Source organism: Channa argus, chromosome 12 (assembly GCF_033026475.1).
Source record: "Channa argus isolate prfri chromosome 12, Channa argus male v1.0, whole genome shotgun sequence".
NCBI lineage: Eukaryota > Metazoa > Chordata > Actinopteri > Anabantiformes > Channidae > Channa > Channa argus.
This window is the reverse complement of record NC_090208.1, coordinates 57,433-82,596: the sequence shown is the minus strand read 5'-3', so window position 1 is coordinate 82,596 and position 25,164 is coordinate 57,433. Positions and strand designations below refer to the sequence as shown.

The 25,164-nt window shown below is 43.5% G+C and overlaps 1 protein-coding gene across 1 annotated transcript; it reads left to right on the top strand.

Moving 5' to 3' along the window:
- Positions 1–20: 20 nt before the first annotated feature.
- On the top strand, positions 21–24,079 carry atp1b2a (ATPase Na+/K+ transporting subunit beta 2a). Its single transcript, XM_067524303.1, has 8 exons — positions 21–355; positions 6,935–7,063; positions 13,347–13,451; positions 13,562–13,641; positions 13,764–13,889; positions 13,997–14,056; positions 15,492–15,587; positions 21,941–24,079. Exons 1-8 carry the CDS (start codon positions 250–252, stop codon positions 22,103–22,105), a joined length of 867 nt encoding a protein of 288 aa, XP_067380404.1. The 5' UTR covers positions 21–249; the 3' UTR covers positions 22,106–24,079.
- The last annotated feature ends 1,085 nt before the right edge of the window (positions 24,080–25,164 follow it).

Sequence of the window (25,164 nt, the reverse complement as noted above, 5' to 3'; positions counted from 1 at the left end):
GTAGATGTGACGTCGGAAGTTGTTGGAGGTTTACGAGACCGTATCCACCCCCCACCCTCCTCTCTGTATCAGTCTCCAGCTCGTCGATCTGCACGATCAGTACACCGAACCGGATCCGTTCTACGTCAGAATCTGAAGCAAGGGCAGTAGGCCGGTGCCGTCGTAGCGGGAACGTCGCGTTCCGTTTGAGCCCAAACAGCGCCCTCCATCTTCATCCTCTTCGTCCTCTTCACCGCCTTCTCCATCACCATGTCCGGCACCAAAGAGGAGGACCGAAAGAGCTCCAGCGAATGGCGGGATTTCTTCTGGAACCCGCGGACTCATGAGTTGCTGGGCCGAACAGCGACGAGCTGGGGTGAGTCCGGTTTCCCGTATGCGGTTCCATTACTTTGTAGGCTCAGATGGTTTCAAACTAAAACACTGAATAATCAGTTCCACATCACGACAGAATCCTAAATCTGTTTCTGACTCTCTACCACGCTTTCCCTCTCTCTCTGTCTCTGTCTCAGTTAGTCGATTAATTAATCAGTTGATCAGAGATTTATACAGCAACTGTTAACCATCAGTTTATAAATGTTTCTGTACCCTAACCTTTATTATGGTTTCGAAGGACCCCCCTCCCTCTGTAGATGTCTGTGTGCTTATTTTAATTGATTAGGTTAATCAGTTCCTGGCCCTGGCTATATGTTGAAGTGTCCCTGGGCAAGACACTGAACCCCCAACAGCCCATTCCCCTCCTTAGCTGTGCAGTGCTGGTCCAAGCCCGGTAGAAATTGGGGAGGGTTGCGTCCGGAAGGGCATCCGGCGTAAAAGCTGTGCCAAATCAACATGCAGACAGTGATCCGCTGTGGCGACCCTGAACTCACGGGATAAGCCGTATATCTATATATATAGATATATATATATATCTATATATATGTAGATATAGATATAGATATAGATATATATAGTGTGTGTACATTAGAGTTGCTGTTCAGTCAGTTAATCCAGTGATTGAGTGTTTGGGAGCTGATGATTGTTCATTAGTCTGTTTCTTGGGGGGATCTTTGTTGGTAAGGCACTGAACCCCACGGTTGGTGGTCCGATCTTTAGCAGCAGTACCATCATCCCATCAGGATCCATTGAGTATTTAAAGTTCCAAATAAATGTCTGTTTTCCTCTGTGTTTCAGAGATTCAGTGTTTTACTACAACAGCTCAGTGACTGGCAGAAATCCATTATATCCAATGGGTTGTGCCACGCCACAGCGGATTGTCACTGCAATGAGCAAATACACGTGGTGACCTCACACACACACACACACACACAGATCAAAGTTGAACTTAGTTGAACTTTAACCTCTGCGCTCTGTGACCAATGCAGGACCAGTAGAGACGAAGCATACAGCCATGATCCAGCCAGGCAGGGAAAACCGCTCTGTGACACAATTTCACAAAAACCTTTATCATGGGAACAGATTTAACTATTTAAGTAGGCATCAGCTGAGTTTGGATAGAGGTTTTGTAGGTAGGCAGTGGCAAAGTTTTCATACACTTATCACAGCATAGTGACTGGGGGCTGGCTCTAGCTCAGTTGGTAAAGGCAGTCGTCCACGGACCACAGGGTGAGTGAGGGTTCAATCCCCGGCCCTGGCTATATGTCGAAGTGTCCCTGGGCAAGACACTCAACCCCTAGCAGCCCATCCCCCTCCCCAGCTGTGCAGTGCCGGTCCAAGCCCGGTAGAAATCGGGGAGGGTTGCGTCCGGAAGGGCATCCGGCGTAAAAACTGTGCCAAATCAACATGCGGACAAGCGAACCTGTCCACAAGTGAAAGTCTGAGCATAGACTGAATAAAAGGAAAGAAACAAAGAAGGTTTACATCAGATACTAGGCTCAGAGACCACAGTCCAGCAGTCAGTATCACAGTCAATTCTTTACAAACTATACAAAATCCAGGACATGAACACAACACTAGAACTTTAAGAGAGACGGAGACAGGACGTGGCTTACTGAGGCGAGCAAGCATCATTTACAGAGAGAGAGAGGCAGTGGTAGAGAGACATTCACTAACACATATTATAATAAACTATATCAGTAGTTTTTATTTCATAATAATAAAAATAATATTTGACGTCATGTGTAAAACTTTCCTGTTGATATACTGTATATGTAGAAATACATTTAAACATTAGAACACAGTAAATTATCAAGCACAGACCCAGTGAAGGAGAATTTAGAATAAGACAGAATCCTCAGGTTTTATCTACATTTACATTTACATTTTACATTTAGTCATTTAGCAGACGCTTTTATCCAAAGCGACTTACAAGTGAGGTACAAGGCAGCAAAAATCTAAGTCAAGGAGAAAACATCAAAGCAAAGTCCTATGAGAAAAGTGTTCACAGTTCACAAGATACAAGTGCAAGAGAGCAGAAAGTTGTTTTTTTTTTTTTTTAAGATTTAAGTGCATAGGAAGATGCGGAAGAGTTCAGTTTTCAACAGTTTTTTGTATATTGGGAGAGAATCAGCTGAGCGTGCAGCGTTTGGTAGCTCGTTCCACCATCGTGGGATCATTGCGCTAAACAGTTTTGCTTGGTGTCTTGTATGCGGTGCTGGGACCACCAGACTTCGTTCGTTGGCAGACCGCAGCGGGCGAGAAGGATTGTAGACTTGAATGAGTGAGTTGAGGTAGGCGGGAGCTGTCGAGTTAACCACCCTGTGAGCAAGAGACAGAGCTTTGAACCTGATGCGAGCAGCTACAGGAAGCCAGTGTAGAGATCTGAAAAGTGGTGTGACATTCAGTGGTTATCTCAGGATGAGCTGACTAATCTGTCTCATATAAACTGTATTAATAATTAGGAAACTAATTATTATTCAGTTAATTGGCCATAGTTGTGAATGTGAGTGTGAATGGTTGTTTGTCTGTGCATGTCTCTGTGTGTTGGCCCTGAGACTCACTGGAGACCTGCCCAGGGTGGACCCCACCTCTTACCCAGTGACAGCTGGGACAAACTCCAGCGCCCCCATGACCATGAACAGGATAAGTTGTTACAAATAAAGGGTCGGTGATGAATGGTACATGTATGAACCAGAGGACACAAATAAAACGGGCACAATAAGAGAAATTAATACAAACATATTCATAACCAATATTTAAGTCTTTGTTACCATAATCTGCACCCAGCTGACAAACACTACAATTGTTCGTACCAAGCATATATTTCTCTCTGCTTCCTCCTGGTGAGCTGCTGTTTGCTGGTGATGGTAAAACCCTCAGACTTATTATCACAGCATGATCCTCTGAGAACCAGTCTCCAGTCACCCTCATGTCTTACAGTGTAGTGGTGTTCTGAGTGGAGACATTTGTGGACATGTAGGAATGCATTAAATCATTCAAGTTTTTATTAAGTTCCTGAACTATTTCTTTCATTTTTAGCAGGTATAAGTGGTTAAAGATTTAGTGGATGGATGACAGTTTCCTCTTTTGATTGGTTTTGGTTTCAGTTTGGTTCTGGTTCTCGCTGTAGTGTGACTATATTCAGGTTAATATATTTACCACGTTACTCAGTAGTTAGAAGTCTACACACTGTGGAGGGTTCAGGTGTCAGTGGTTCCACATGTTCAGTCCTCAGTTGTGTCTGTGGGTCTGATGGTTTCTTTCAGAAACAGACACAGTACCAGCAGACTAACATCATCATTAATACCTAAAGACATCAGCACCTGTACGCACCTTGTACTGATGACACAGGACACCATTGAGTTCCTGTTACCTCACAGTGTCAGTTTACAGCTTAACTGTACACAGCTTTGTCCTGCTGACAGGTGAGAAATGCAGGTAGACAAAGAAAGGTAAGATAACTGCAGTTAACACCCGTGCTCCCTGCAGCTCACTTTTCTTTTGGACCATGTTCTTTATGCCCTGTGTCTCAGGTTGTACACCTGCTGCAGGTAACTGCTCTCCTATCTAAGTGGTTTTACGGATCCCACATCAGCATTTCTCCCTGTTGAGCATCAGCCCTGTCCTGTACTGAGTCTTCGCTCAGTCAGTCACCGTGCTTCAGAATGATGTGTTCAGAGTTCTTGTTCAGTTGGATCCAGTGTGGAGAGGAACTGTGCTCTGATCATGGGTCGTGTGAGGTCTGAATTACGGGTTTAGGTCCTCTGTAGACACACACAGTCATACAGGTTTCTGTCCTTGTAGTGTGACCAGGACATGAGCCCATTCAGTGGGTGCTTCTTCTAGTTCAGTTCTGTCTTTGTGTTCTAAGGTTTTTGGTATACCTCTTGCAATATGACATGCACTCTCTGAATAAGTCCCATTATTTAGTTTTAGTCTTTCTGTCCCACTCTGCAGTGACCCTCTCCACCCAGAGTCTATGTTGAGCTGACTATTTCCTGTGTCTCTTAACAGTGAGCCCAGTTTTTATCCCCTGACGAGAGCTGAACCATTACAAACTTTATGTTTATGTAACACTATCTATTGTAAGATACTACAGGTTCTTACTCTGTGCTCTTTGTTGTTGCTGTGGTGTTATTTTAAAGATGTCTGATGCACAGGTCTCCACTGGGACAAATGAAGATCTTAATCTTTTGTGGTATCACCTGAATCAGTTGAAGGACACAGTCATGTATCTGAATGGTTCTCTGTGCTTAGTTTGTACTGCTGGTGAAGCAGCGTGTTCTATTTCTTGTGAGCTGGACATGTATCAGGACCCTGTTAGATTTACCTCAGTCCTTTGGCCTTTTGCTGTGGTCACAGCTTCCACACTTGCTGCTCCATCATCACAGAGACAGACCTGAGCTGTAGGTTTCTATCCTCAGATTCTGATTGTTCACAACAGTCAAACTTATTAGTCTTGCACTGCTATGTCTCTGCCCATGTCCCTGGAGACAAATGTCACATACTGCTGTATGGACTGTAGTGTCCTATATCCACTTTGTAAAACACATTTTTTGAACGTTTCTTTAATTATTGTTTGTGCAGAAACTCAAACATATCCATCTCTGCAGACTAGTGTCTGAATCTTTTTCTGTTAACATGAGCATGTTGTAAACAGCCAGTGTCGTACGACCAGCTTCCTTCATGAAAACAGAGCAGGTATAAATAAAAACCTCTGCAGAAAAACTTCCAGGGTTTACATACATTCTCTGACAGTTTGACCTCCTAAGGATGAGAAGACCCAGAAACCATTTGTCCATATTCAGGCTTTATGTAACTGCAGTGATGTCATACCTCCCATCATGCAGCAGGGTGATGGATGTTTGGCCTTCATGGAGACTGAAGGACACACAGCACACACAATAAAATGCAGAGTGTGTGTTAATCTGGATTAGACCCACAGACAAAGTTGATTGAACTGTAATCTTTCCACACACTCATGTTGATGTTAGTGTACATGTGGGGACTGCCTCTTAAAGGAACAGTACCAAATTATACCGACTCAGGTTAAACCTCAGCTTTGTCTTAAAGGAGCAGAACCACATTTTGCTTTATCTCTATGTGTGCAGAACTTAGTCAGGAGGAGAGTTTGGTAGAGCTGGAAATAAAAAGAACACACAATGATGAGTAATAATCAGTTTAAACCTGGTCCTGATGTAACTGCTCATCTTTTTGACCCATGTCTGTGCGACCCACTCCTGTACTGCAGCATGCTTGCTGTGATACGTGTTAAAGTGAGTTTGACCAGCAAGATGTTGACTTAGGTTTGGAGGGAAAAGTAAAAAACTCCACAGTGACTGATTGATTTAAACTAAACAGAGAAACATACTTCAGGTCATTGGGATATTTATTTTAAACCTCTCTGAATGTGCTGTGGAGAAACAAGTAAAGGTTCACAACCAGGCAGACAGCAGTGTTCTGAACCAAAGGTGCAGTGGTCCAGAGGAGCTGACACATGGATGTAAACCTGGTCTGCCTCCCAGGTGAGAAAGGAAATTGTAAAAGAGAAATGGACAATAGCTTGTTATCAGGGTCCACCATCACGGTGTTGTCATGAAAAAGGACAAGTCTCATTGAGGCACTGTATGTCCTGGAGGACCAGAAGCTTAATCTGGGCCAGGTGGAACTTTGGCCTCCACTCTGACATAAATTTGGGTGCTAAGCAGTAAAACAACACAGATTTACTGCAAACTCATCTTGAACACTGAAATGGCACATACAGTCCAATCACAAAGTATTTAAACCCTCTTCGTTTTTTTTTGTTTTTTTTGTTTTTTTTCTCCAGTTTTGTTTTGTTGCAGCCTGATATTACAGTTGTTTAAATTCATTGAATTTAACTTGGACTGAGCTCTGCAGCATCTCTCACAGATACTGATCTGATCTGACTCCCATCTCACTTTATGTTCGTTATACAGAGCCTCAGCTTGCTGTAGACAGGAAGCTGCTTACTATCTTAGTAATATCAGGAAACTTCTAGACTGCATTTGACACCATCTGGACTATTGGAACCAAACCACCAAATGTCAGCCAGCTTCAGGTGGATCACCTCCTCGGTCTGAACCAGGAGGACCGGCCCTGATTTAGAGGTCCTTCAAATCAATCACTATTAAATAAAAATCCTGAATAAAAGCCTGTATCCTGTGTTCAAACATGCTCCTCTGTATGTACATGTGAGAGGGTGATCGAATACACTGTCCTTCAGGGTGTGTCTGGGGTAGGTACGTGGGTGTCTGTGTCCCTGATAAAGTAACGAATACAATATATATTGTGTATTAAAGAGATGAGTTTACAGTGTTAAAAGTTAATGTGAGCTAAAAATAACAGAGAGTTGATGCCGACTGAACAGAGAAATTAGACCCTCCCCCCTCTGTCTCACCCGTCCTCTCCCATCCATTCATAGTGAAAGTAGGTCACCAGAAGGGGACGGCACTGAACACAAGAGGATTATAAAGATGAGAAGGGGGAGGAGAGGATGTCATGTCCTGTATAATAACATACCCTATGTTCCACCCCCAAGGTCTGATCCTGCTCTTCTACCTGGTCTTCTACCTGTTCCTGGCAGGGATGTTTGCCCTCACTATGTACATCATGCTGCTGACACTGGATGACTACAAGCCCACCTGGCAGGACCAACTGGCCACTCCAGGTAGCAGATCAGACTCACCAATAGAGAGACACCCCTAGGCTGGTTCTGCTCACTTTTCTCATACTTTTGATCAGACTGACTCACTCAGTCAGTCAGTGGTTGGACTGTGGGATTAGATCAGTTCTAATTCACAGTGAGGGTCTGATTAAAGAAGAAGTGTCCATTTTTCAGGATCATGACGATTGTTGTTGCTCATTTGGTCCAGCATCATTCAAATACTGGTCAGTCACAGGACGAGAGGGTTTCTTTCAGGTCTTTCAGGTTTAAAATCCCTGTGGATATTAATAAAACTAATATTTTGACCTGAGATATTATTTCCGCTTTCCCTGAAACATACAGTATACACTGTAAATACTATCTACCAGTCCAGACACATCCTCATCATAACCTGGATCATTACATCATAATTCATAGAGAATACCAGTAAGTGTTGATACATGTAACATTACAAACTGATGGATGTGTTAAAAAAATTCAAACCACATACAGGTTTGTAATAAATGTGCAGATGCTTGTAAAGCTGTGTGTGTGTGTGAGGAAACGCGCTAACTCTAAGCTACATGTACACACTCAAAAAGCTCCTTTTAATCCTGAATGAGGCCTGACTCTACAGTCACCATAACCTCCCTTCCACTGAGCAGGATACAGTTTAGAGGTTAATGATCATCATGGTTTTATCAAACAAAGCTAATAACAGCTCAACACAACACAGATTTACACATTTATTAGAGGACAGATACTGTTGTCTACTCGATCTGTATCTGTCACCAGCCCATTGACCAACATATAGGGCCGAGACACACCCAGCTGTCTATTGGGTGTTAGAAGGTGTCAGGAGCTCGAGTCTGTATAGTATGTCCCACACAGTGCTGCTAGTCTGACTGCTGTCAGTGACTTTTTGCCCAATGTGATATGTTGAGTGTTGTACTGTTGTTGTAACTTCTTATCAGACATAACCTCCATTAGCTATAGGTAGCTATAAAAACCATCTGTAGTGAACCAGACTGGTATGAAAATAGTAAGCTAACTCTGTTTTATTTTACAGTTTGTACATCCTCCTTAATAAAACTTAGAAAACTCCCATTATTAGAAAACACATACATTTCCATTGCTATGGTGATGATACTGCGACTGTGCGCAGGAAGGTAGAGTGGTTGTCCACCAATCTCACAGTTGTTGGTTCAGTCCCCGGCTCCTCCAGTCACATGTCGAAGTGTCCTTGAGCAAGACACTGAACCCCAACTTAGTTGCTCCCGGTGAATGTAGGCCAGCTGCATAGCAGCTCCCCCATCGGTGTATGAGTTTGTGTGTGATTGTGAGTGTGAATGGGTGAATAAGAAGCAGTGTAAAGCGCTTTGAGTGCCAATAGGTAGAAAAGCGCTATATAAGTGTAGAACATTTACCATTTACCATTTACCCAGCTATATCTATCTATGGAACCAGATTTTAAAAAATCAGTTTACCAAGCCTACAAGACATAAAGGCCTGGATGTCCCACAATGTTTTACTTCTAAACTCAGACAAAACTGAAGTCATAGTAATTGGGCCGAAAAATCTCAGAAATATGATCTCCAGCCATATTGTTACTCTAGATGGCATAAGTCTGGCGTCCAGTACTACTGCAAGGACCCTTATTAATTAAGCCTTACCTTATTAATTAAGAGTTATTTTCGACCAGGATTTGTCCTTTACCTCACATATAAAACAAATCTCTAGAACAGCCTTCTTCCACCTATGGAACATTGCTAAAATTAGGAGCATCCTGTCTCAGTGATGCCGAAAAACTGGTCCATGCATTTGTTACTTCTAGGTTGGACTACTGTAATTCCCTACTTTCAGGATACCCCAGTAACTCCCTAAAGAGCCTGCAATTAATCCAAAATGCTGCAGCAAGAGTGCTGACTGGAATTAGCAAGAGAGATCATATTTCACCTTCACCAGCTTCTCTCCATTGGCTTCCCATTAAATTTAGAATAGAATTTAAAACCCTGCTTCTTACATATAAAGCTCTGAATGGTCAGACTCCATCATATATAGAAGATCTCATAGTTCCATATCATCCCAGTAGACCACTTTGCTCTCAGAATGCAGGTCTACTTGTTCCCAGAATTTCCAAAGCTAGAATGGGAGGTAGAGCCTTTAGCTATCAAGCTCCTCTCCTGTGGAACCAGCTCCCAGTTCTGATTCGGGAAGCAGACACCCTCTCTACTTTTAAGTCTAGGCTTAAAACCTTCCTCTTTGATAGAGCTTATAAAGGTGCTGGTCATATAATTAGTATATCTTCACAAAGTTGATTTATTTCACTAATTCCATTCAAGAAGTGAAACTTGTATAATGTATACATTCATTCCAGACAGACTGATATATTTCCAGTGTTTATTTCTTTTAATTCTGATGATTATAACTGACAACTAATGAAAACCCCTAATTCAGTATCTCAAAAAATTTGAATATTACTTAAGACCACTACAAAGAAAGGATTTTTCCACACTCTAATCAGCTAATTAACTCAAAACATCTGCAAAGGCCTTTAAATGGTCTCTCAGTCTAGTTCTGTAGGCTACACAATCATGGGGAAGACTGCTGATTTGACAGTTGTCCAAAAGACGACCATTGACACCTTGCACAAGGAGGCCAAGACACAAAAGGTCATTGCAAAAGAGGCTGGCTGTTCACAGAGCTCTGTGTCCAAGCACATTAATAGAGAGGCGAAGGGAAGGAGAAGATGTGGTACAAAAAAGTGTCCAACCAATAGTGATAACTGCACCCTGGAGACATTTGTGAAACGAAACCCATTCAACAATGTGGGGGAGATTCCCAAAGAGTGGACTGCAGCTGGAGTCAGTGCTTCAAGAACCACTACGCACAGACATATGCAAGACATGGGTTTCAGCTGTCGCATTCCCTGTGTCAAGCCACTGTCAGTTAGACTGTTGGACAGACAGTGTCAGAAGCGTCTCGCCTGGGCTAAAGACAAAAAGAACTGGACTGCTGCTAAGTGGTCCAAAGTTATGTTCTCTGATGAAAGTCAATTTTGCATTTCCTTTGGAAGTCAGGGTCCCAGAGTCTGAAGGAAGAGAGGAGAGGCACAGAATCCATGTTGCTTGAGGTCCAGTGTAAAGTTTCCACAGTCAGTGATGGTTTGGTGCCGTGTCATCTGCTGATGTTGTTCCACTGTGTTTTCTGAGGTCCAAGGTCAACGCAGCTGTATACCAGGACGTTTTAGAGCAGTTCATGCTTCCTGCTGCTGACCAACTTTATGGAGATGCAGATTTAATTTTCCAACAGGACTTGGCACCTGCACACAGTGCCATATCTACCAGTACCTGGTTTAAGGACCATGGTATCCCTGTTCTTGATTGGCCAGCAAACTCGCCTGACCTTAACCCCATAGAAAATCTATGGGGCATTGTGAAGGGAAAGATGCGATATGCCAGACCCAACAATGCAGAAGAGCTGAAGACCACTATCTGAGCAACCTGGGCTCTAATAACACCTGAGCAGTGCCACAGACTGATCGACTCCATGCCACGCTGCATTGCTACAGTAATTCAGGCAAAAGGAGCCCAACTAAGTATTGAGTGCTGTACATGCTAACTTGATGCTAACTGATGCTAACTTTGTGTGTTTTCTCCCATAGTTGTCTTTGTCCTTCTCTGTCTCCCTCTCTCTGTCCCTTTCTGCAGGTGTCCCCGGCTTTGAAGCTGTGTGTCTTCCAGTGTGCAGCATCTGGTCCTACCAACCTGCCCGGTGTTTTGTTGTTGCTTTTGTTGTTCTTTTCTTTTTTCTCTTCACTTTCCACTCACCCCAACCGGTCAAAGCAGATGGCTGCCCACCCTGAACCTGGTTCTGCTGGAGGTTTCTTCCATTAAAGGGAGTTTTTCCTCTCCACTGTTGTTCAAGGGGAATTGTTGGGTTTTCTCTACATACACATATCTGTATAGTCTTGACTTTATTCTGTAAAGTGCCTTAAGATGACTTTGTTGTGAGTTGGCGCTATATAAATAAGGTTGAATTGAAGTTGAACTTCCTCTTTCTGTTCTTCTCATGCAAGAGGAGAATGTGCAGCGTTATGTGCTCGTTACCACTTGTCTTTGCGGTGTCTAGCATCACTTATCAGCCCAGGTGATGCCCTCGGTGCCCTCGGTGTCACCTGACACCGGTGGCCAGGTGAGGGGACGTGGGAAGCGCTGCTCGAGGAAGCAGAAGCGCGGCAAGCGGACGGGTGTCCGTGCTAGGCTAAACGCTAACCCTAGCTGGCCGGCTCTACCGTCCATTCTCCTCTCCAACGTCTGCTCCCTGGACAATAAACTAGACTATGTCCGACTCTAGCGGACCACGCAGTGAGAATTCAGAGACTGCTGCATCTTTGTTTTCACGAAGACGTGGCTCAGTGACAGAGTTCCGGAAGCCGCCATCCAGCTAGACGAGCTAACCGTGTTTCGTGCCGACAGAATCGCTGCTCTGTGCGGTAAGACTCGCGGTGGTGGCGTGTGTGTTTACATCAACACGGAATGGTGCAAGAACTCTGTGCTTGTCTCACGTTTCTGCTCATCGCTAGTGGAGCTCGTGACTGTTAGATGCAGACCGTTCTATTTACCACAGGAATTCCCCACTGTTTTCATTGTCGGAGTGTAGATTCCCCCCAGCGCTAATGCTAAGGAGGCACTGTGTGAACTCTACGGTGCTATTAGGAACCTGCAGAATTCTCACCCCGACAGACTGTTTATTATTGCTGGAGATTTCAACCATGCGAATCTCAGGACTGTGCTCCCTAAACTCCATCAGCATGTGGACTTTGCAACGAGAGGAGCGAACACGCTGGATCTTGTTTACACAAACATCCAAGGCGCGTATCGTGCGGACCCCCGCCCCCATCTCGGCTACTCACACCACATCTCGGTTATGCTAATTCCAGCATACAGACCGCTCGTCAGACGCTCTAAACCGGTTCTGAAACAGGTGAAAACCTGGCCAGCAGGAGCTACTTCTGCTCTTCAAGACTGTTTTGAGTGCACTGACTGGGACATGTTTAGTGGGGCCGCAACCAACGGCGATTCCATCAACTTGGAGAAATACACGTCAACAGTAACCAGCTACATCAGCAAGTGCGTTGATGACGTGACCATCTCCAAGACCATCACTACACACTCCAACAGGAAGCCGTGGATAAATGCTAACGTGTGTGCGCTGCTAAAACAAAGAGACTCTGCCTTCAGAACAGGGGACAAGACGGCCTTAAGAACAGCAAGGGCCAAACTGTCCTGTGCCATTAGAGAGGCGAAGCGCGCACACACAAAGAAAATCCACGACCACTTCGAAGACAGCGGAGACACCCGGCGCATGTGGCAGGGCATCCAGGCGATCACGAACTACAAGACAACTTCACCTGCCCTCCCAGATGTGCTGAACCACTTCTATGCCCGGTTTGAGGTACAGAACAACGTGAAGGCGAGGAAGTCCACCCCTCCTCCCAGTGACCAAGTTCTCTGTCTAACCAAAGCTGAAGTGAGGAAAACTCTATGCAGAGTTAACCCACGGAAGTCTGCTGGACCCGACAACATTCCTGGCAGCGTGCTCAGGGAATGTGCAGAACAGCTAGCGGATGTCTTCACAGACATCTTTAACATTTCCCTGAGCAGCAACGTTGTTCTTACATGCCTCAAGGCAACGACCATTGTTCCCGTGCCTAATAAGTCTACTGTCTCCTGCCTCAATGACTTATGCACATTTACACAACATGATGCAAAGCCAACAGCATTGTGGACGACCCCACACACCCATCACACACACTCTTCACACTCCTGCCATCAGGAAAGAGGTTCCGAAGCATTCGGACCACTACATCCAGACTGTGCAGCAGTTTTTTCCCACAAGCCATCAGGCTCCTCAACACACACAACTGAAATGGAACTTACACACACTACACTGTTTACCTGCTGTTTTTTGCACCTTTAGCACACTTGACTGTACTGTACTGTACTGTAAAATAGTATACAGTAGGTTTACTGGTCGGCACTGTCTTAGGTGCTATATCCTGTTCTGTGTTATCTTGTGTTTTCTGTCTACACTATCTGTCTGCACTGTTTGCACTAGGTTGCACTCGATACACTTTACATAGCTAGTGTTGTTTTGTAGCACCTTGGTTCTTGGAGGAACGTTATCTCGTTTCTACTGTGTACTGTGAACCACTGTGTATAGTAGAAATGACAATAAAAGCCACTTGACTTGACTTGATGCTGAGGCTGTGTTTGGCTAACAGCACATTGTTGTCATGTTTCAGGGATGATGATTCGTCCAAAGGGCGATCAGCTGGAGATAATTTACTCTGTTTCAGACACTGAGAGCTGGGATGGCTTCGTCCAGAACCTCAACACCTTCCTGTCCCGTAAGACTCTTGATTAATATTTATATTACACCCCCGATTTCTACATCAGTGTTGATCATTCTTTGTGTTATTGTCTTTCTCTACCTATCTGTCTGTCTGTCTGTCTGCAGCGTACAATGACAGCTATCAGGTTCAGACCAATGATAACTGTCCTCCAGATCAGTACTTCATTCAGGAGGACAGTGGAGAGGTAAAAAGTCTCTCTGCACTCTGTCTACCTGTCCTACTCTGTCCACTTGTTTCTCACTCTTTTTCTAACTGTCTCTCTCTCACTCCAGCGGTCTCTCTCTCCACCTGTCTTCTTCTCCACAGGTGAGGAACAATCCAAAGCGTTCCTGTCAGTTCAATCGGACACTGCTGGAGGAGTGTTCTGGGATTTCTGACCGCTTCTATGGTTACAGCAGTGGCCAGCCCTGCATCCTCATCAAAATGAACCGGGTATGTGCACCGCTGACCTTTGACCCTGAGGTTCACCTCATCCTAACCTGTAGAGAGAACTGACCTGTCTGCTGTGTGTGTTTGTGTGTGTGTGTGTGTGTGTCTAGGTGATCGGGATGTTGCCGGGGAAGGATGGTCAGTCTCCTTACGTCAACTGTGCAGCAAAGGTCTGAATCTGTCTCTCTCCTCCTCTGTCAGTCTGTCTGTCTGAGCTCATCTGTCTTCATCTCATGTGTTGTCTCCATGTCTTCATCCCTCCATCCTCAGAGGTACAAAGTGGACAAAGACGAGTGGGTAAGACCAGTAGAACCTCAGTGTTTGAACATTCGCCTGACGCTCCCCTAACTGTCTATTCCAGTTTTTATTAAACAGATAAAAAACAGAACACTCTGAGGGCTGATATTCTCTACAATAGCTGCTTTTAGACCAAACAGTTACAAACTACCCCCTGGGGAATTCCCCCAGAACTACTCACCTTCAGGGGCTTTTATTCTGTTTGCATTTAGACCCTCAGTAGGAACGTTAAAGTGATGCAGTCTGACCAACAGTCAGTGTTTTGTCATGTTTCCCTTCAGACAAATGACAATTTTTTTGGTTTGTTTTTGTCCTTTCGGCTTATCCCGTGAGTTCAGGGTCACCACAGCGGATCATTGTCTGCATGTTGATTTGGCACAGTTTTTACGCTGGACGCTGGATTCCTGACGCAACCCTCCCCAATTTCTACCAGGCTTGGACCGGCACTGCACAGCTGGGGATGGGAAAGGGCTGTTGGGGGTTCAGCGTCTTGCCCAGGGACATTTCAACATATAGCCGGCACCGGGGATCGAATCACTGACCCTGTGGTCCGTGGATATCTGCCTTACCAAATGAGCTACAGCCGCCCCCTTCTTCAGACAAATGACAATATCATGTCATATTTCAGTTCTGACATCAGCTTTTATCTTCCAAAATTAAAAAATAAAAAATAAAAAATAAAAATCAATAAACAAGGGCCAGTGGTAAAAAGTTTGCTGAAATATGGCTGTTTGCCTGAAATGAGGGTAGAGACCAGTTAGACATGCTCAGGGTCTGGGCTGTAGACTGCTGACCTCTACCCCTGGTTCCCACGGCAGAGCAGATCTCATGGTGCTGAGTCATTTGGATCAGATTTATACATTTGTAAGAACTGACCATGTCTTTTAACTCTTTCTCAAGTGAAAAAAATCAGAGCTTAAAGCAGCAGCCCCAGGACTAAAATTATAACAGCTCTGAGCTTCACCGTTTTGGATCAGTGTTTGACTGATGTCCATGAGGAAAGTCTAAAGAAGCCTGTTTGTGATTCATAAGAAACAGGGCACTGGCAACTATAGTCTAAGTAGTAACCAACCATAGTCATAAGAACTACAAAAAAGTTCCTCCTGTCTAAAAGCAACAAATGAAGCAGACAAACTTTGTTAGTTACAGCCACTGATGTAAAGCGTCACACTGTGTGTCACTGTGTCTGTTTCTGCTCAATCAAACAAACTATTGGTTTTCACTTTAGTACTTTGAACCCTGATCAAAACTGGAGGATTGATTGGTCTGTGTGTGTGTGTGTGTGTGTGTGTGTGTGTGTGTGTGCAGAGGGAGGACAGTGATAAGATCGGACCTCTGGCATATTATCCTCCTAACGGGACCTTCAACCTCATGTACTACCCGTACTACGGCAAGAAAGCTCAGGTAACACACGCAGTACACTACAGATTTAACTAGAGCGTGAAAATGTAAATATTTGTGTTCTGAAATCATTGTATATGAATTCTTCAAAACACTAATGAGATAAGCGAATAAACTGGAATTCTGATGTTCACCTTTTTTAGGAGTGGTTGTATTTGTTAATGAAAATGTCAGAGTGAAACACTGCCAACATTATCCAGACTTCATCCTTCGAGCCCCCCAGTGCAATGTCCGTATTATGTGTGTGAGCTTGTGCATGTAGCACTCTGCTATTTCCCAAATCGTCGGGAGGATTTAAAACGAAAGTGAGTGAATGGGTGTGTTCATGATGTTTCTATGTTAACTGTGGTTGTAGTCGAGTGATTGAACCTTTTTTATTAGTTGCACGACCCCATGTGCTGTAAATAAAACAGTTTCCCAAATGTAAAATTTTATATCGCATTGTTCCCTCTGTGCGCGGTTGATTGCGCATGGAAATTGAGCAGATTTTCACATGTGAGGGCGATTCTTGGTCAGACGATCTCCAACTGTGTGTTACATGTCTGAAAGGCCACTACGGACAATGTCCGAGGCTGAAAACTCCTAACACTGTCCAGAGTTCAAATGTAAAACAGGCCTGAGACAATACACTAAGTCTGAGCGAGGACGGAGCTTAGACAAGTGTCCCTGTCAAGCTTGTTGGTTAATCGCTAACTGCTACGAACACTTTAGCTTACATCCACCTAAAACTGGAAGTTAGAAAAAGCTTGATGTGCTGCATTTAAAGCACTAACTGTTCAACCTAATGTGCCACAGGTTCTGGTGGACACTGAGACAGTCCCAGTCCCAAACCACAGAGTCTCTATCAGCAGCAGACAGAGGACAGGGGTCAGTGATAGGGACTGATTCTATGTTCACTCTTCTTAGACTTCACCCAGTCTCCATTTGATTAAGGAGGCATCACTGAGTCTATGTGGGGACTTATGATGAATAAATTCCCACTCAGTGTGAAGTTTCTTGGGCTCAAACTAAGTCAGTCTAATCCAACAGTCCCGCAGTAAATTCAGTTTGTGTTCACACTCAGAGGAGTTGATTCAGTTTTTTGTGCTGCTGTTGAACTGTAGTCCAGACAGATGTTATGGAATCAGTTCTCACTGATAAACTTAATGTGGTGGACACAATAATAGAAAAAACTGTTTAATAACATGCAGTTTCCAGCCAAATAATCAATCCTAATATCAGATTCTACTCTAGCTGCTATAACCATTTGTTCTGCTGTTGATTCGTCACCTTCCAGCTCTGCAGACATACAGTAGGTACAGAAACTGGCTCAAGGGGGAAGTGGGTTATTTCTCTTAATGCAAAGCACAATGTCAGCATTTAAAATTAAGATATAATTGTGACTTTAAAGTGATCTAGAAATCCGTGAATAATGAATAATGTGAATATTATTGTGATATTTTTGCTGTGATACTATTTAAACTAAAGTGAATTAAACTGTTTACTGAGGAAATGTAGACGCACCACATTTCTTGAACTTGAATGGAACAAGCTCTTACTTTAATTATATTGTGGAGAGATGTCAGATTAGTGTGTAAAAGGCAGATCACCAGTTAAGACCGCCCTATTTTTGAGGGAAGGAATAATGCCCTGCATCCTTTGAATTATTATATTAAATTTATATAAATGACTGAAGATTTTTTATTAATGCAACCGCAAGGGGGCACAAGCCAGTGTCTTCTTGTGCCAGTCCCAAGTCTGGATAAATGCAGAGGGTTGTGGCAGGAAGGGCATCCGACGTAAAACACATGCCAAACCAAACATGCGAATCGTGACAAAGACTTCCATACCGGATCGGTCGGGGCCCGGGTTAACAACGACCGCCACTGGTGCTGTTGACCTACAGGGTACCGGTGGAAATTGGACTACTGTTGGTCGAAGACGAAGAAGAAGAGGAGGAAGGTGTGTTCGTAGGCAGAGAGAGAAGAGGAAAGCTAAGAATGTAGGACTGACAGTAGGGACTTTGAATGTTGGTACTATGACAGGGAAGGCTAGGGAGTTGATCGACATGATGCAGAGAAGGAAGGTGGACATACTGTGTGTCCAGGAGACCAGGTGGAAAGGTAGCAAGGCTAGAAGCTTAGGAGCAGGGTTTAAGTTGTTTTACCATGGGTCAGATAGGAAGAGAAATGGAGTAGGAGTTATATTGAAAGAGGATTTTGTGAGGAATGTTCTAGAGGTGAAAAGAGTATCAGACAGGTTGATGAGTCTGAAGCTGGAAGTTGAAGGGGTGATGTTCAATGTTGTTAGTGGTTATGAACCACAGGTAGGATGTGAGTTAGAAGAGAAGGAGAAATTCTGGATTGAGTTAGATGAAGTGATGCAGAGCATCAACAGAGGTGAGAGAGTTGTCATTGGTGCAGATTTCAATGGGCATGTAGGTGAAGGGAACAGAGGTGATGAGACAGTTATGGGCAGGTTTGGTCTTCAGGACAGGAACGCAGAAGGTCAGATGGTGGTTGACTTTGCAAAGAGGATGGAAATGGCTGTAGTAAACACTTTCTTTCAGAAGAGGCAGGAACATAGGGTGACGTACAAGAGCGGAGGGAGAAGCACTCAGGTAGACTACATCTTGTGTAGACGTTGTAATCTGAAAGAGATCAGTGACTGTAAAGCATTGGTAGGGGAGAGTGTAGCCAGACAACACAGGATGGTGGTGTGTAAAATGATACTGGTGGTGAGGAAGATAAGGAGGACTAAGGCAGAGCAGAGGACAAAGTGGTGGAAGTTGAAAAAGGAAGAATGTCGTTTAGTTTTCAGAGAGGAGCTGAGACAGACTCTGGGTGGTTTGGAGGTGCTTCCAGATGACTGGACTACTACAGCTAATTTGATCAGGGAGACAGGTAGGAGGGTACTCGGTGTGTCATCTGGAAAAAGGAAAGCGGACAAGGAGACTTGGTGGTGGAACGAGGAAGTTCAGGAGTGTATACAGAGAAAGAGGTTAGCTAAGAAGAAGTGGGACACTGAGAGGACTGAAGAGAGTAGACAGGAGTACAGGGAGATACAGCGTAAGGTGAAGATAGAGGTGGCAAAGGCCAAACAAAGAGCATATGAGGACTTGTATTCTAGGTTGGACACTAAAGAGGGAGAGGTGGATTTGTACAGGTTGGCCAGACAAAGAGATAGAGATGGAAAGGATGTGCAGCAGGTTAGTGTGATTAAAGATAAGGATGGAAATGTATTGACAGGTGCCAGGAGTGTGATGGAAAGATGGAAGGAGTACTTTGAAGAGTTGATGAACGAGGAAAATGAAAGGGAACGAAGAGTAGAAGAGGTGACTGGTGTGGAGCAGGAAGTAGCAAAGATTAGTAAGAGTGAAGTGAGGAGGACATTGAAGAGGATGAAGAGCGGAAAGGCAGTTGGTCCTGATGACATACCTGTGGAGGTATGGAAGTGTCTAGGAGAGGTGGCAGTAGAGTTTTTGACTAGTTTGTTTAACAAGATCTTGGAGAGTGAGAGGATGCCAGAGGACTGGAGGAAAAGTGTACTGGTACCAATTTTTAAGAACAAGGGAGATGTGCAGAGCTGTGGCAACTACAGAGGAATAAAGCTGATGAGTCACACAATGAAGTTGTGGGAAAGAGTAGTGGAAGCTAGGCTAAGGGCAGAGGTGAACATTTGTGAACAGCAATATGGTTTCATGCCTAGAAAGAGTACAACAGATGCAGTATTTGCTTTGAGGACGCTGATGGAGAAGTACAGAGAGGGTCATAGGGAGTTGCATTGTGTCTTCGTAGATTTAGAAAAAGCGTATGACAGGGTGCCGAGAGAGGAGCTGTGGTATTGTATGAGGATGTCTGGAGCGGCAGAGAAGTATGTTAGACTGGTGCAGGACATGTATGAGAGCTGTAAGACAGTGGTGAGGTGCTGTAGGTGTGACAGAGGAGTTCAAGGTGGAGGTGGGTCTGCATCAAGGATCGGCTTTGAGCCCCTTCTTGTTTGCTCTGGTGATGGACAGACTGACAGATGAGGTTAGACAAGAATCTCCCTGGACTATGATGTTTGCAGATGACATTGTTATTTGTAGTGAGAGCAGGGAGCAGGTGGAGGAAAATCTAGAGAGGTGGAGGTCTGCTCTGGAAAACAGAGGAATGAAGCTTAGCCGCAGCAAGACAGAATACATGTGTGTCAATGAGAGGGACCCAGGTGGAATGGTGAGGTTACAGGGAGCAGAGGTGAAGAAGGTGCAGGACTTTAAGTACTTAGGGTCAACGGTTCAGAGCAACGGTGAGTGTGGAAAAGAGGTGAAGAGGCGAGTGCAGGCAGGTTGGAACGGGTGGAGAAAAGTGTCAGGTGTGTTGTGTGATAAAAGAGTATCAGCGAGAATGAAAGGAAAGATGTTCAAGACAGTGGTGAGACCAGAGATGTTGTTCGGGTTAGAGACAGTGGCACTGAAGAAAAGACAGGAGGCAGAGCTGGAGGTAGCAGAGCTTAAGATGTTGAGGTTCTCTTTGGGAGTGACGAGGATGGACAGGATCAGGAATGAGGACATCAGAGGGACAGCTCATGTTAGATGTTTTGGAGATAAAGTCAGAGAGGCCAGATTGAGGTGGTTTGGACACGTTCAGAGGAGAAACTGTGAATATATCGGTAGAAGGATGCTGAGGTTGGAGCTGCCAGGCAGGAGGTCTAGAGGAAGACCAAAGAGGAGATTTATGGATGTAGTGAGGGAGGACATGAAGTTAGTTGGTGTGAGTGAAGAGGATGCAGAGGATAGAGTTAGATGGAGGCACATGATTCGCTGTGGCGACCCCTGAAAGGGAGCAGCCGAAAGGAAAAGAAGAAGAAGACTGAAGATTTTTTATTGTTAGTAAATTAATTGTTATTTTATTTTATTATTATTATTATTATATTCTGATATATTATTATACATTTATTGAAAAATTAAAAAGAACTTAATGGGAAAGGAATGGATTTTTTAAATTAATTGAATAATCTATCCATAGAATAATAATAATAACAATAACAACAATAATTAGGACCAGCCTGTCCATGCTCTGGTGATGGACAGGCTGACAGATGAGGTTAGACAGCTCCATGGACTATGATGTTTACAGATGACATAGTGATTTGTAGTGAGAGCAGGGAGCAGGTGGAGGAAAATCTAGAGAGGTGGAGGTCTGCTCTGGAAAACAGAGGAATGAAGCTTAGCTGCAGTAAGACAGAATACATGTGTGTGAATGAGAGGGACCCAAGTGGAACAGTGTTTAAGACGGTGGTGAGACCAGAGATGTTGTTCGGCTTAGAGACAGTGGCACTGAAGAAAAGACAGGAGGCAGAGCTGGAGGTAGCAGAGCTTAAGATGTTGAAGTTCTCTTTGGGAGTGACGATGATGGACAGGATCAGGAATGAGGACATCAGAGGGACAGCTCATATTAGATGTATTGGAGATAAAGTCAGAGAGGACAGATTGAGGTGGTTTGGACATGTTCAGAGGAGAAACTGTGAATATATCTGTAGAAGGATGCTGAGGTTGGAGCTGCCAGGCAGGAGGTCTAGAGGAAGAGCAAACAGAAGATTTATGGATGTAGTTAGAGAGGACATGAAGTTGGTTGGTGTGAGAGAAGAGGATGCAGAGGACAGAGTTAGATGGAGGCAGATGATTCGCTGTGGAGACACCTGAAAGAGAACAGTTGAAAGGAAAAGAAGAGGTGCAGCCTTATTTTTAGTTTTTGAAGAAGTTTCCTAACATTACATGTGAGTAGATCAAATAGATCCATGTCAGTAGATCCAGTAGATCAGTAGATTTTAGTGGATCCAGCAGATCAGATGTTCACCTGTGGTCGTAGATATGATTAACATTTGTAGATCTTGATTGGAGAGTAGTTGGATTAGTAAAAATGTCCATTATAATCCAGTAAAATTATTCTTGATTTGTTGAATAAATGTATCAGTAGGTTTAATAAATTAACAATAATATCTAGTAACGTATGTGTGTCCAAGGTCACTGTAGCAGATCCATGATGGTGGACACATGTATGAATGGATTACTTACTGGGCCTGAGAGGTCACAGGGCCTCTCAGTGACTGTCCTTATCTCTTGTATGAAAATCACAGAACTCAGTTAGAAGATGCAAATCTACGTTAAGAATGCAAAATGAGCACAATGAGATGCTACAGACCAGAGAGAAGACAACAAATACACAACAAATGACTAAAGAGACAAAACAATTATCATAACGTGGTACAATAAAGTAGTTCCTGTGTAGAGAGGTGGGTGGGTCCAGGGGTCAGTTTTCACATAATTCGTCACATGATACTACTTCTTCTGCACTGTCTCTGAGTTTTACTGCAGTGTTGTGTGTTTACTGTCTCAGGTGAACTACACTCAGCCACTGGTGGCCGTAAAGTTCCTGAACGCCTCTCTCAACACTGACATCAACGTGGAGTGTAAGATCAACTCCAACACTCTGGCCGCTGGCAGCGACAGGGACAAGTTTGCCGGCCGGGTTTCCTTCAAGCTACGGATCAACGACAAGTAAACCCAACGTGTGTTGAAGCTGCACTGACCCCCATGTTTAAATGAAGTTAGTCTCATCAGCACAACCTCCTCGTTAAAGCACACCTGTTCATGATGCGTTCACTGACTGTTCCTTGAATCCCACTCAGATTGTCCCTGTAGTCATGTTAACAGACATTTTGTTTTGATGTAACGTCTCAGTGCAGCTTTTACTCCAACACCCACCCAGAAACAGACCAATCAGCACGCACACAGGCTCTGATGTCACTGCCAGTAAGGATGGACTGAAGACGATTGATCAAACGTCACGAATCAAAGACCAAATTACTGATCACACATCTGATCAACAACTTTCATTATCTATTTATTTATTTATTTATTCATAACTTTTATTTATTTATGTGGGTTTTTATGATCACTACAGCTCAAACAGAGTTTTGTTTACAGTTTAACAAGCTCCCGATCGGTTTCTGTAAATCAGGTGCGATTGTCTCTGATTGGCTGCTCAGAAATCACTTTACAGGTTGACACCAATCTGGTTTAATCAGTCAGCTCGGAAACATCGCAAGCCACATCAGAAACCAGATCAGAAAACCACGACTAATAAACATAATTAAACTGTTCGAAAAACTAAATAAACACTGACATAGTCAAAACCAGTTTACATATAAGTTCATAAACTAGAACAGAATATCATAACTCATTCAGAATCAGAACTAGTTCAGAAATCAGGTCACAACCCAGTTCATCAAACCTGTTTAAAAATAGTCTAGAATTAGTTTATTAATCTGGAACCCAGAACACAATTCATATCATAAATAGTTTAGTCCAGTTCATCAATATAAATGGTAAATGGTACATAGTCACTTATATAGCGCTTTTATTCAAAACGCGTTACAGTGTTGATTCCCATTCACCCATTCACACACACCGATGGCAGTGGCTGCCATGCAAGGTGCTCAGCTGACCCCCCGGGAGCAACTTGGGGTTCAGTATCTTGCCCAAGGACACTTCGACATGTAGCCGGAAGCGGGGATTGAACCACTGACCCTGTGGTCCATGGTCAACTACCCACCGACTGATTCACAGCCACCTCATCAATATACACTGAGACTAGTCCAGAAACCAGAACAAAAACTGTATCAACTGTATTACAATCATAATTAGTTAAGAAATCACTTCATCAACCAGAAAACCAAATAGTTCAGAAACAATACAAACCAGTTCAGACATCAAAACAGGACCTAGTTCACAATCTATATCATAAATTGTTCAAGAAATTCAGTTTATCAGTATAAGCATTCAGTAGTTCAGAAACAGAACATAAAAACCATCTCAAATAGTTCAGAAAACAGTCAATAAGCAAAAACCAGTAGGGCATTAACCAGTTCATCAGTCTGAACCAGTTTAGAAACCAGTTTGGCAACAACAATCAGCTGAGACTTCACATCAGAAACCACTTCAGAAACTGGTCTCATTAGCTAAACCTCAAATTACTGATTTGTTGCCATGGAATCGGCTGATAATAGCTTCAGTAACCATGGCGACAGTGTTGCTGTTTGACGTCATATCTTTTTTTCTTTGTTGCTGCTGTGAATTGGCTCGTTAGTTATTTAGATAATTGATTAGTGAGTTAGTGAGATTAGTTTACAGGTTAGTTAATGAGATAGGAGATGGTTAGTTTTTGGTTTACTCTTGGTTTGTTTATGTTTTTTTATGTTTACTATTGTCATCACGGGGCTGCACTTAATGACCTTCACCATGACAACCAGACCATGTGACACACACACACACACACACACACAGTCTTCTCACCTGTCACCTGTCGTGGAACTTGTTCCTCCCCCACACCTGTACTGGTCTCCTCCAAACTGTATGATGTCATATGCTGTTACTTGTTTGTGATTGGTTGATTTCTCCTGCCTGAACAATTTCTTGTGTTTAACAGGTGATTAAAAAACAAAAAATTAAAGAGAAAAACAACAAAAAGAACAAACCTGTGTCCATAGTTAATGGAGGAGCATGAACAACAATCTGCAGCATTCCTGGTTTTTGGACTACAAACTAGAAAACTGCCCAGTTTTGGATCAAACCAGAGTAGTTTTAGGTCCCAGCACACTTTAATTATGTGGTGGAAGGACTAAGGATCAGAGTCAACTGTTGATTCCAATGAGAGTCAGAGCAGCCCAATGATGTTTACAGAGTTTTATCCCACATGAACCATGAGACCAGTACTCATGTGGTCAAACATGAAAAACAGCTGTTCTTCGACAAAAAGAACTGTTCACGGAAGGATAACTACCACATGACATGATTATGGTCACCAGTCAAACTGTGGCTGTGTTTGAAATCACCCCCCACTCACTGTACCGTGTGTTCGCCATTTTGTAGTAGTGTCCAAATGTTGAGGGCAAATCTATCCATCGTACAGTGAACTCATACAGTATATGGGTTGTACACTACTTTCCCATAATGCAATGCTCCTTTTTTAGAGATGAGAAAATTACCATTGTGTTGCATAAACAGCTGCATGTGATTACACAACATGTGACAGGAGGAGCCGGGAATCAAACCAACAACCCAGGGATTGGTTGACAACTGCTCTACTGCTCTATAGAAATTCAGGAAAAGCCGAAGTTAAACTTGTTTTTTAAGCTGCATATACAGATGATAAATGTTGGACTGAGGGGACAGATGCACAGAGACTGTCCTGGACACCTGAACCTACTGAAGACAGTGTGGTAGAGATGAACAGGACGTTTTCATGTGTGTGTTACATAAGATCAGCAGGCTGTTGCATAACAACATGAATTATAGAAGTGACAGATCCTATCAGAGCAGAGCAGGGAGACGTCCACTGGTCTGGACCATGTACTACAATATCAGGGTTATACTGCAGTACAGTGTGAATAGGCCCTTTATGCTCAGTATTTTAATATCACCATGTCAGACAGATTATTAAATCCTATATTCTGTTTTTATACAATTTAAATGGGATGAAGATAATTAATTTATGTTGTATTTGTCAGGGCATGACGTCTCTGTAATTATTTAATCTCCTCTCCTAAACTAGATTAAATG

Coding starts and splice junctions, on each gene's coding strand:
- atp1b2a (XM_067524303.1), top strand. CDS start 250: ATGTCCGGCACCAAAGAGGAGGACCGAAAGAGCTCCAGCGAATGGCGG. Junction 356..6,934: donor CCGAACAGCGACGAGCTGGG/GTGAGTCCGGTT, acceptor TCCACCCCCAAG/GTCTGATCCTGCTCTTCTAC. Junction 15,588..21,940: donor ACTACGGCAAGAAAGCTCAG/GTAACACACGCA, acceptor TTACTGTCTCAG/GTGAACTACACTCAGCCACT.